Raw genomic sequence first — 12,573 nt, forward strand, 5'->3', positions numbered from 1 at the left:
GGCTCAGACTTATTTTTCTTTTATTCAGTGTATCTCAGTAACAGTCTGAACTTTCTTGTCAAACTTCAGAAAGCTGACACCATCCTGTTACTCACATAGACATACATGTGTACTGGAAATCTTTGTATGGAGTGTTCAAAACTATAATTGGGGATTGTTGTTGAAGAAAGCAATAAGCCTTAAGTGCAGTGAAGACTTGAAGGTACTGTTGGAAGAGTAAATTTGATAGATATGTAGGCAATGGTTAACTGTATTTTATTGTTAATTTTTAAACATAGATAACTCAACTACAACCACTAAATCTGAAGATGGGCATTACGCAAGAACAGATTATGCTGGTATGTAAAATTTCCTACTACTTATTCTGTCCTTGATCACCAATGTTTACTGCTTGTCCTAACCTGAACACTTGCTGATCTTCTTTCTTAGTTCAAGCTTCCAGTGAGCAAGAGGAAATTTTTATTGAAGCAAATCAGACACACTCTTTTTTTTTCCATAGTTAAAACAACTGTCAAAGATGTCAGTAAGATATAATTAACTTGTTTTGACAGCGTAAATGGTACAAATGACAAAACATTTATCAAATTAATGGGCATCAATGGAAATTAATGCAAGGTCTGGCAGCATATTGTAATAAATGCAAATGTTCTTATTTGAATTTTCATAAAAGTCAACAATGGAAAGTTTGCTGGTCTCTGAGAAGGTAGAAATAAAGGAGAGCTACAAGTGCCAACACAGGCTACTGTGGTGTGCATGCAGAGTTAAAAATGGATACACAGTTTATTTTTTACAGAAACTAACGTCTCATTTAGTTAGAGTCTATAATGCAGTTTCTCAGACATGCAAAGTTATAATCAACTTTACATAAAAATATTAATCTTACTTAGAAACTATGGAACTTACTTTGAGTAATAAAAAATGCTACCTGATTTAATTCTCCTACAGTGAGAAATGATTGATGGGAATGCAATTGGTGTTTTATCAGATGGCTATAATTTATGGGAATTGAAGGTAAATTATAAAAATAAAATTATTTTTATGAAAGTATTCAAGAAATTTTTTACTTACCCACTTATTCATCCGTGCTGTTTTGAGACAGGGCTTTTCTGTGTAGCCCTGGCTTTCCTGGAACTCACTATGTAGACCAAGCTGGCCTCAAACTCACCATGATCTGCTTGCCTTTGCCTCCCAAGTACTGGAATTAAAGCATGCACCACCACACCCAGCTTCAAGGGATTCTTTTTTTTTTTTTTAAGTTTTATAATTGCCTTATTTACGTTGGGCCAGGCAGACATTCCTATCTATGCTCTCTGAATAGCCTCACCACCTATCTCCCAGCCCCATCCAACGCCATCCTCTTTAACCATCCTATCGTTCATTCATAATCTTCCAAATACTTGCTTTTATTCTTCAAGGGATTCTAAACAGAGCTTTTCATTTAGCTGCTAAACACTTGTAACCAATTTTATAGTTAGTATTCGAACCAAATCAATGGCTTCTAGTCCTTCAAAATATATACTGCCTTTTGGTCTTCTTATTTCATTATTCCATTTTACTTAATGATAATTGCCATTATGTTTATATGTAAACAAATCTCTGGTAGTATATTAATTACTTGCATATATCAGAATGTGGACATAAAAGGATTTTAACGTTTGCATATTTTACCTTAATGCTTTCAATGTCTACATAAGACTACATATACTAAATGCCAGAAACTATCAGTTATGCAACAGGTTAACATTGGTTCTAATATATATATATATATATATATATGTGTGTGTGTGTGTGTGTGTGTGTGTGTGTGTGTGTGTGTGTGTGTTGATAACCATTCCCCAAAACACCCACTAGAGATATTAAAAGATGCTTCTTGAGAAGAATAGATCAGTATTGAGTATGTTTGGGAAGTGCTACAATAAATAATTGATCTTCTCCCCAGTCTTCCTCATAGCTCTTATTTCCATTATACAATCTTTATAAATACACATTTTATGTCAAATCATCTTTCAGAGATTGGTTTTGGGGACTAGTTATAGCCCTTGATAAATACCAAAATCTAAGGATAATATAGTCTCTTACATAAAGTAGAGTGATGTTTACATATTATCTACGCACATCTTCTATGTCTTAAATCGTGTCTATACAACTTATAACACTTAATACACTGTAAAGTCTATGAGAATATTTGTGGTATTGGATTGCTTAAAGAATAAACTCTCCATACATATTCTGAAACGTATATTTTGATCCACAGTTAATTGAATCTATGAATACAGAGCTCATGGAAATGGAAGGCCATCTTATTTTACTTTTTCTTAATGAGAACATCTAGTGCGTGCAATTTTACACAAACACATTGGGTATAATACCGTGAATCCTCATGTAATTATCTTTTAAAAACAGTTACAGCATATCCTGGCTACAACCCCATTTTTATGCTCTCTCACTCTTTCCGTCCAGAATAGATGCAAGAACCTGCTAGAAATCACCACTTAAATCATAACTTATCATACATCTCCAAAAACTCAAATTCTTTTTTTTAAATAATAACAGTACTATAATCATCTTTTAAATACTTAAAATCTTTTATAGTATACATCATTAATCAAAAATATCTGAAAACTAGCATATTTTTGTTAAACGTTTTGCAAGACTTTTGTTCCCAGAAGTGCACTCCCCAGATTTGCTGATCCATAGAACATTATTAAAAGCAATAAAATATAATAGTGACAATTAATATATGAGACTGATAATACATGCCTTAAGATTTAAATAGAAGCAAATATGAATATTATATTTTATTGTAAACAACTATCTTGATGTATTATAAGCTACTGCCACTAAATGTACTTATCATAACTATATCCTTCCTGTGAAAGCTCATTAATTTGGAAAAGTATTCAAAAATGTTGCATCCTGTGCCTATCTTTTTCCTTGAGCCATCCACCACTGGACTTATAAAAAAAAAATGGTCTTTCCCTGAGGACTTTTTTCCTCAACACGGAACTCTGGAGGCTCATCAGCATCCTGCGCGATGCCTGCACACACAAACATCCCAGTGGTAAAAACCGACCAAGAACCTGCCACCCTCCCAGTGTCACTCGCATTGCATACCACAGGTCACCTTCAAAGAGAACCCAGGACTAAATTTCTAGCCCATATATATTCATATTTTAGACAGTTAACTTATGATGTGAACTGCCTCTCCTTTTAGTTCACATTGTCTTTATTTTCAATATAATTTTATCCATTCTCTTCTTTGAAAATTTCATGCATTTCAGCACCATACTTCGAACATCTCATCCATTACCTCCCTCCGCCTCTCCCAGTAACTTCTGCCCTGTCGCCCTCCCAACTTCACACCCTCCTTTCGTTCTTGTTATTAATAACTCCTTGAGTCCCACTGTTGATGGTTGCCGAGGAAGGGAGAGTAACTCCGCTTGGGGATGTGGGCTCGTTTTCCCATGCCCCTGTGGATGACCCCACACGTAAGCACATATGAGCTGCATGTGTTGTTTTCCATCTTACTTTTATCTCTAATGAACGTAGAGTGAAAATGATCAGGCAATTCGACATGCTACAGACTGTTCTAGTTTGACAAGAGATTAATCTAGTAAATCTCAAAGAAAATCTTATATGATAGAATGTGTGGTATTTGAGGGCCACCAGACCGGCTGGTCAGATGAAGGTACTTGGTCCCAGCTCTGATTAGCAGGGTTTAGTCCCCAGGAACCATCAGGCAGCAGGACAAGGCAGCTCCTGCAGGTTCCCCTCTAACCTCCATCTCCACACTGGCACATGCACAAACAGAGATACATAAGATACATAAGAGCACACAAAACAAAGAAACAAATGAAACAATTTCTAACGTTATGTTTAAACATACATGCTTGTTAAAATCCAAATAAAATATGGAAACAAAAACATTAATTGAAACTTACAATCCATAGTTAATGGACCGAATCCTGTAAATCCTCCTAGAAGTAACTTCAGCTGCATGTGATTTTCATACATGCTTTTATTAAAATATGGTGTATTAGAAAATATTTAGTAATCATGTTTTTCAACATTTCTAAGCATTCAATAGGATTTTCATTTTCCCAACTTTGGGACATAGCTTTTGGAAATTTAAAAGAGTCAAATGGAAAGTCAGTATGTTATTGTCCTGATAATTTATATTTCACATGTTATAAACTCTCCAAAGAGGGAAAACAGGAACTCCGTGACTCATATGCCTAGAAGTTTGCAATGTGCTCACAATTAGTTTGATGTCACAGCAACTTCCCTTGTTAAACAAAATGTCCATGGACTCTCCCACTGGAAGGAAGTAGCAATTGTAACTCACTCATTTTTCCAGATGTGACACTAGTACTGTAAGCTTAGGCACTGTTACCAACCCCCCTTTCACTTTTGAACCTACTTTTAAAAACTTTTCATGCAAGAACAGTCATTTGTAAATGCAAAAATAGTTATCTTCTTTAAAGAAAGTCTGAATCTCAACTTATACTTGTTAAACTTCCATTGTAATAACATCTAAAAGATAGACTTCAGCCAGGACCAACATAGACTGGATGACAATTCTGGATTTAAAAAGAACTAACCAAAACAATAACATTTAAAACCAAGCTAATATGTGCCAGAGGCTAGAATGTGTCTACCTGGTGCAGAAACATGAATCCACGATCCTCACAGGCACAAAGGTGAAGTCCATCCTCACCAGAGAGCTGAAAGACCTTCTAGCATAGCCCAACCAGAATGATTCTGTCTGGAATCACCTTCCTGTCTTTTCTATTTTAATGAGAACTGAGGCATTTCTGTTTCTTGAATCAATGGCTTTGCATCTCTGTGTTTCAAGCCCAGTGAAAAGTCTCTGCTATAGATGCTGAAAAGACCAATTGATACCATTCTCCCCACATCATTCTAAGTCTTAAGCTTAGATTTAAGTCTGTCTTTTCACTACAGAAAGAGTCAAAGATTGCAGATTTTCTAAATCACAAAGCTAGGGCTTTCTGTCCTTTCCACAAGCTAATATTAACATTCCCTGGTGAACATTTAAGATGGTGCTATATATATATATCTGTCCTTGACAAGTCTTGTACTAAAAGGAAAGTGAATTTTAAAACTGTGTTTTCCTGTGTCTAATGTGTATCTATATATGTGTCTCCTGATTGTTTCTTCTCTGGCTGAGAGTCTCATCAAGCTCAGAAAACATGACTACATATTTTTCTCCGGTGAAAAAGTACTTAATTTTATAGCTTGTTAAATGTTAAAGAAACACATAAATTTCAACTACTTTAGCTTTTATCATCTAGAAAATAAAATGTGTTTTATTTTATGTCATCCTACACCAGTTTCCAAAAAAAGGATTTGCAGTGTTTTTATAATTAAACTATAGTCAATGGGGATGTTTAAACAGAGATTGAAAACATAAAAAGCTGAACTGAAAGAGAAAAGATATACATCTAGAGCATGGCTATTACAGTTAAAATGGGTAGTCCTAAGCTTCCTTGCAACCAGTATAGGAAAGAGTTTATTTCACAAAATTTTATAGAGTCTGTGCTTTCTGGCAGTGCTGCCCAGGCTCCACACACAGGAACTTGGGTCCTCATTGTCTGATAAAAATGAATTTAAAATACTTTCAGAGACGAAACAGAAAGTTTATTTTGCTAAATTACATATGAAATATTTAGCACAGATCTTTTTATGAACCATCACTGGGAAACATAAATGGATGGAATATTCAACAGTAGTGCTCATAAAATATCCCAAGAGGCTTTATGTGTGGCTGAGAATTTTAAAATATTTTTTTATAAAATTTTAGGGCACAAAAAGTAAGATGTGTATATTTCAATGATACAGTGTCTGAGGCTGACTGAAATAATAAGTTCCACTCATGTATATTTTCAAATTGGGAAGGATTAACATCATAGGGAAATGATGGGGGAGACTATAAGGAAAGCATGTCTAGTTTATTCTCCTGTGTCTGGAGCATGAATAAGACCTGTGTAAAAGGACAGGCAGAAACTGAGCTGGATAGACAGTGCTCAGTAACAATGTACATGTAGCAAGAGCAAGTTCTCTGATTATGTTGGTCAATGAGCAATAAAAGTCCTAGGCTCCTTGTGCCTTCAGAAAAGCCACATCCTCCCTCCCTCGGGGTCAGTCTATCTCCATGAACGTTGCTTTAGGAAGTCTTGAGGTTTAGGAAATATTCACCTTAAAATTGTACTTATCTTTAAACAGTAATTGAGATATTATGTACAAGTCTGAAATCCAGACTTGCAAACCAAACCCCCTTGTTTTTTAATAATCCCATCACCCCATGTTATGCACAAATGGGAAACTGACATCCTAAAAGGTATCCACATAGTCTAAGTGGATTGTCAAGTAACTTGTTCTTTGTGAAAGATATTGCAATTTACAAAGCCTTTCCACACACATTGTCTCCTTCAGTCCTCACAACAGAAATGTGAAGAGATATTAGAAGCATCTGACAGCTGTGAAATGGAAGTTCAAAGAGATTAAGTGAAAAAGATTGCCTGGCAGAGCTGAGGTTCAAGACAGCACTGCTAATTGCCAAAGCCAGCAAGCGTGATCAGTGAGGAACCCCAGAAAAGTTTAACTGTCTGATGCTCGGGAGCTGTAGAACGGATACTACATCCTGACTTAACCCTTTGAGAGTTTCAAATTCACAAATGTTTTGCTGTGGTGGCTGTGCTGTTATGAAGCAGTCTGAAGTACTCTATAATCTGTCCATATAGTCTCATAATGCTCTAAGCTCTATTTTGTCTGACTTTGAAAACTCTCCTGCAAGCTGGAGGGGTAAACCAGTCAGTAAAGTGTTCACATTTCAAGCACAAGGACATAAGTTTAATCCTCAAAAGCCATGTACACAAAAGTAGTTGGGCAATAGTAGTCTCAGCAGTGAGGAAGCACAGATGGGGGGATTCCTGAGTCTCATTGACCAACCAACCAGGAGCCTAGCCTACTTGGTAAGCCCAGCTAGAGGCCCTGTCTCAAAAAACAAGATGGGAGACCATGTCTCAAAAGAACAAGGTGGGAGAGGCCCTGTCTCAAAAAACAAGGTGGGAAGCATCTGTGGAACTGCATTGAGACTGTACTTAGACTTCCACACGTCTGCACAAACAAATATGTATGCACACATAAATACACATGCACATGCACACAGGCATGCAGCTGTGCATGCGCACACACACACACACATACACACACACACACACACACACACACACACACACACACACACACACCTCTTCTATATTTCTTTGCAGATAATCCAGAACAGTGCTTACTACCAAGAAATCTCCCTTTAATTGCAAAAACATTCCCGGCTTCTCTGTTATATTTTGTAGTTTACAAAGAGTCATTCACCATACTATTTGTTTTAATGTGAACTGAATAAAACAAGGATACAGCTAAATGGCCATCCTGGAACTGGCCACAGAGCTTTAGTTTGTACACCTATTTGTGCAAATGGGACAGTTGCTTGATCTGCTGAATATTTGCCTTGATGGCTACTCTACCGTAGGAATGCAGGCATGACTATCACGTGGTCTGATATCATATTCATAACATGAATTAATTCAGTCATGTAGCGAAAATCTTCGTTTAAAATGAAAACTTTTTCCATTTGCTCATGAACACAAAGAGCACGTCATTGGAAAACATGTTACATCTGGGCCAATAATTTGATATGTAAGAAATAGATAGCAGAAAATGTAGGTAGCAACTTGTAGCACAAATATTGGTATCATCAGTGAAACAAATAAAAATATTTGCCCAAGCTATTAGAGTGCCACTAGACTAGCCTAGAATATTTATGCCCAAGAAACAAAATTAGACATCAAGATTTCTGACGGGGAAAAGAATGTTTCAGTTCAAGTGTTTTCCCTTCTGGGGCTTAGAGCAAGAGTGCTTCAAACTCAAAAAGCCTTCCATCAACTCTAACTCCCAATTTTTCTGTGTTTTTGAACCTCTGTGCTTCCATTTTCTTCTCCCTAAAACCATGTAGCCAGTCACCTGTATTCTTAGGTTATGTTAGTGGTTATAGATGAACAAAGAAGAGGTATTTGCAATACAGATGAAGGCTTGGGCTAAAAAGTTGCCTTGGGCCCTAAGAGACACTCTGGGAAGCTGTGTTTATGCCCCAGTTCGTAAATGCTTTCTGCATCATTTATGTGCACTTTTTCCTGTTTGAAATGTTCCTTTCTGAAACAGTTTTCCCACCTGGAGGTGTTATCTATCCATCTGCCTTTCTCTTCCATAAATGTGGGTGGCTCTTCTGCTGGTGTTCGCTGTAGAATTAGGGAGCACCACACTGGCCTGGATGTGCTCCGTTGTTAAGCTTGAGCTGACTTTTCTGAACCCGTGGAAATGATGGAAATAAAAAACCTCACTCCAGACACTTAAACTCTGTAGTGAAAGACATCATGTAAGCTACTAACCAGAAACTCAAGAGATAGCTAGTCTAAGTATTTTGTTTTGCTCTGTAAGTGAAAATGAATTATTTTTTTATTTGAAGCATGATCCATATAGAGTATGGCCTGTGTCATATGTGATTAGAGTCTTTAATGCAAATTTACCATTTATGAACTCAAACACAGTAGGTTTTCATAACCATTCCTATCTAAGCCATTTAACAGGTGTTGCAAAAGCCTTTGGACTTTTCAACTAATAAATATTAAAGTAATATTTCTCGATCACTTATGTCTATTCTGTTAGCACAATATATTTAAATTTTTATATAGCTAATTTTTCTGTTTTCCTAAAATCAACATGATTTCATGTATAGAATACTTTAATAACTTAGTATGATCACTTGACCATTGTGACCTAAGATTTAAATAACAATTTTGTAGGATGATATAAGCATATGACAGACTTGAAAATGATGATATCAATTTGACCACTAAAATTAGTTGTTTATCGTTCAAGGTATGTATTTAAAAGATCTACATGTTTATTAATTAAAAAAAAACATGGGATGGGTGACCAAGCAAAAATAACAAGAACATAGAAATAGCACATTTCTATTGATGTAAAACATTGTTCACAAAGATGCATTAGTGCTCACATGTAAAGATTAACACACACTCACACACGTGTGTGTGTGTTTTCCTTATGAAGCAAAAACAAATGTTTTCAAGCAGATGATCATAAAGGAAAGATAGATGTAGCACTGGCAACAAAGAAGAAAAACAGCTTTGAATTCAAAAGTCCTCATATTGTCAGTGAAAAATGCCACAGGACCCCACTGTCATTTACATTGCTAAGAACAACAGTGCAAGTATGTATTGAGTATATGAGCTTGGATCAACAGGACTACAATGGTTTTCCATAAGATTGAAACAGTGTAAAAACATGCTGAGAGGCCCTGACTCTTTTCTGAATGAGTTGAATAGACCCCAAGCATGGGCATCCACTTTAACTAGTGCATTAGAAATACAGACCTGAAATAGAAGTGGTCATCAAAAGTCTCCCATCCAAAAAAAAAAAAAAAAAGGCCAGGGCCAGATGGTTTCAGCTCAGAATTCTACCAGACCTTCAAAGAAGAGCTAACACCAATACTCTTCAAACTATTCCAGAAAATAGAAACAGAAGGAATATTACCAAACTCATTCTATGAAGCCACAGTCACCTTGATACCTAAACCTCACAAAGACCCAACAAAGAAAGATAATTTCAGGCCAATCTTCCTTATGAATATTGATGCAAAAATACTCAACAAAATACTTGCAAACCAAATAGAAGAACATATACAAGATATCGTCCACTATGACCAAGTAGGCTTCATCCCAGGTATGCAGGGATGGTTCAATATACAGAAATCTATCAATGTGATCCACCATATAAACAAACTGAAAGGAAAAAACCCACATGATAATCTCATTAGATGCTAAAAATGCATTTGACAAAATCATACATCCATTTATGTATAAAGTATTGGAGAGATAAGGAATACAAGGTACATACCTGAACATAGTAAAGGCAATATTCAACAAGCCTATAGCCAACATCAAACTAAATGGAGAGAAACTTAAAGCAATCCCATTAAAATCAAGGACAAGGCAAGGCTGCCCACTCTCTTGATATCTTTTCAACATAGTTCTTGCAGTCCTAGCTAGAGCAATAAGACAATTAAAGGAGATCAAGGTGATTCAAATTGGAAAGGAAGAAGTCAAAGTATCACTATTTGCAGATGATATGATACTATGCCTGAGTGACCCCAAAATTTCTACCAGAGAGCTCCTACAGCTGATAAACACCTTCAGCAAAGTGGCTGGATATAAAATTAAGTCAAAAATCAATAGCCCTCCTGTATACCAAAGACAAAAGGGCTGAGAAAGAAATTAGGAAACAACACCTTTACAATAGCCACAAAGGACATAAAGTACCTTGGTGTGACACTAACCAAGCAAGTCAAAGACTTGTATGAAAAAAAGTTTCCATTCTCTGAAGAAAGAATTAGAAGAAGTTATCAGAAGATGAAAAGATCTCTCATGCTCATGGCTTGCCATGATTAACATAGTAAAAATGGCCATCTTACCAAAAGCAATCAATAGATTCAATGCAATTCCCATCAAGATCCCAACACAATTCTTTACAGACCTTGAAAGAAAAATTCTCACCTTCATATGGAACAACAAGAAACCCAAAATTGCTAAAACAATTCTCTACAATAAAAGATCTTCAGGAGGTATCTCCATCTCTGATCTCAAGCTGTACTATAGAGCAACAATACTAAAAACTTCATGGTACTGCCAAAGAAACCAACTGGTGGATCAATGGAATTGAATAGAAGACTCTGAAATAAACCCACACACTTATGGACACCTGATCTTTGACAAAGATGACAAAACCATACAATGGAAAAAAGATAGCATCTTCAACAAATGGTGATTGTCTAACTGGATGTCTACACGTAAAAAATGCAAATAGACCCATAGTTATCACCCTGCACAAAACTAAAGTCCAAGTGGATCAAAGATCAATATAAAACCAGACATACTAAACCTTTTAGAAGAAAAAGTAGGGAAAAGCCTTGAACTCATTGGCACAGGAGACAACTTCCTGAACAGAACACCAACAGCACAGGCTCTAAGAGCAACAATCAATAAATGGGACCTCATGAAACTGAAAAGCTTCTGTAAAGCAAAGGACACTGTGGACAAAACAAAACAACTGCCTACAGATTGGATCTTCACCAATGCAATATCTGACAAAGAGCTAATATCCAGTATATATAAAGAACTAATGAAGTTAAACAACAACAAATCAAGTAATTTAATTAAAAAATGGTCTACTGAGCTAAACAGAGAATTCTCAATAGAGGAATATCGAATGACTGAAAAACAGTTAAAGAAATACTCAGCATCCTTAGTTATCAGGGAAATGCAAATCTAAACAACTCTGGGATTTCACCTTACACCCATCAGAATGGCTAAAATAAAAAACTCAAGTAACAACATGTGCTGGAGAAGATGTGGAGAAAGAGGAACCCTCCTCCACTGCTGGTGGGAATGTAAACTTGCACAACCACTTTGGAAAGCAATCTGGCATTTTCTCAGACAATTATAAGAATAATGCTATGTCAAGATCCAGCTATACCACTCCTAGGCATATATCCAAAAGATGCTCAAGTACACAATAAGGACATTTGATCAACCATGTTTGTAGCAGCTTTATTTGTAATAGCCAGAACCTGGAAACAACCCAGATGTCCCTCAACTGAGGAATGGATACAGAAATTGTGGTACTTTTACACAATGGAATACTGCTCAGCAATCAAAAATGAGGAAATCATGAAATTTGTAGGCAAATGGTGGGATCTAGAAAAGATCATTCTGAGTGAGGTATCCCAGAAGGAGAAAGACACACATGGTATATATTCACTTGCAGACTGAGAAACCCTGAACTCGCCAGGAGTAAACTTCCCTTTCTGGGGAACGCACATTAGCCAAATTTTCAATGTCTTCACATTGATTTGCAATCACCTAGAGGACTTCTCTTAGCTAACTAATAATATAGATTATATGAAAGTCCCAAGAGTAATGAGACTCCACAGTGAGTCAGTAGATGTTCAGGGCATGAAGCTAAGGGGCCTGGTGCAATCGGACCACTCCTGCCTTCAAATCAAAAGAAATATGCTCAGGGCTAAAAAGAAAATATGCTCAGGGCTAGAACCCCACTCAGAACTTCCCAGATCAGAACTTCTGACAGTCTATGAGCCTCCTATGTCTGGGTTTCTACTAGACCCTAGCCAGGAAACCTCTTCTGCTGGACAAACATGGAGCCATCCTGAGGTTCTCTAGACACATCCTCTTACCCTCCCCAAGAGAGCTATTGTTCTGCTTCATTAAGGATGCTTGCCTAGAAGGCATGAGACCTCGGTTTGACCATCAGCTCAAGCAAAAAAAAAAAAAAAAACAAAAAAAAAACAATAAATGGACAAACAGAAAACACCCCTAAGCAAAAACAGTATTTGGTATGGACCTCTGTGAAAAGCCCCTCATCTCACTATATGTAGAAAAATATTTGATTATTAAAAATTCC

At 36.5% G+C, this 12,573-nt stretch overlaps 1 protein-coding gene across 1 annotated transcript in view; it reads left to right on the forward strand.

Annotated features, from left to right (window-relative positions):
- Positions 1 to 12,573, forward strand: part of Tmeff2 (transmembrane protein with EGF like and two follistatin like domains 2) — a 269,707-nt gene that overhangs the window by 215,975 nt on the left and 41,159 nt on the right. Inside the window, exon 7 of the mRNA XM_055616977.1 lies at positions 279 to 338. Coding sequence (XP_055472952.1) covers positions 279 to 338 — 60 coding nt within the window. The remainder of the gene's footprint in view (positions 1 to 278; positions 339 to 12,573) is intronic.

The sequence above is a fragment of the Psammomys obesus genome, unplaced genomic scaffold (genome assembly GCF_907164565.1).
Source record: "Psammomys obesus unplaced genomic scaffold, mPsaObe1.curated_primary_1811, whole genome shotgun sequence".
Taxonomy (NCBI): domain Eukaryota; kingdom Metazoa; phylum Chordata; class Mammalia; order Rodentia; family Muridae; genus Psammomys; species Psammomys obesus.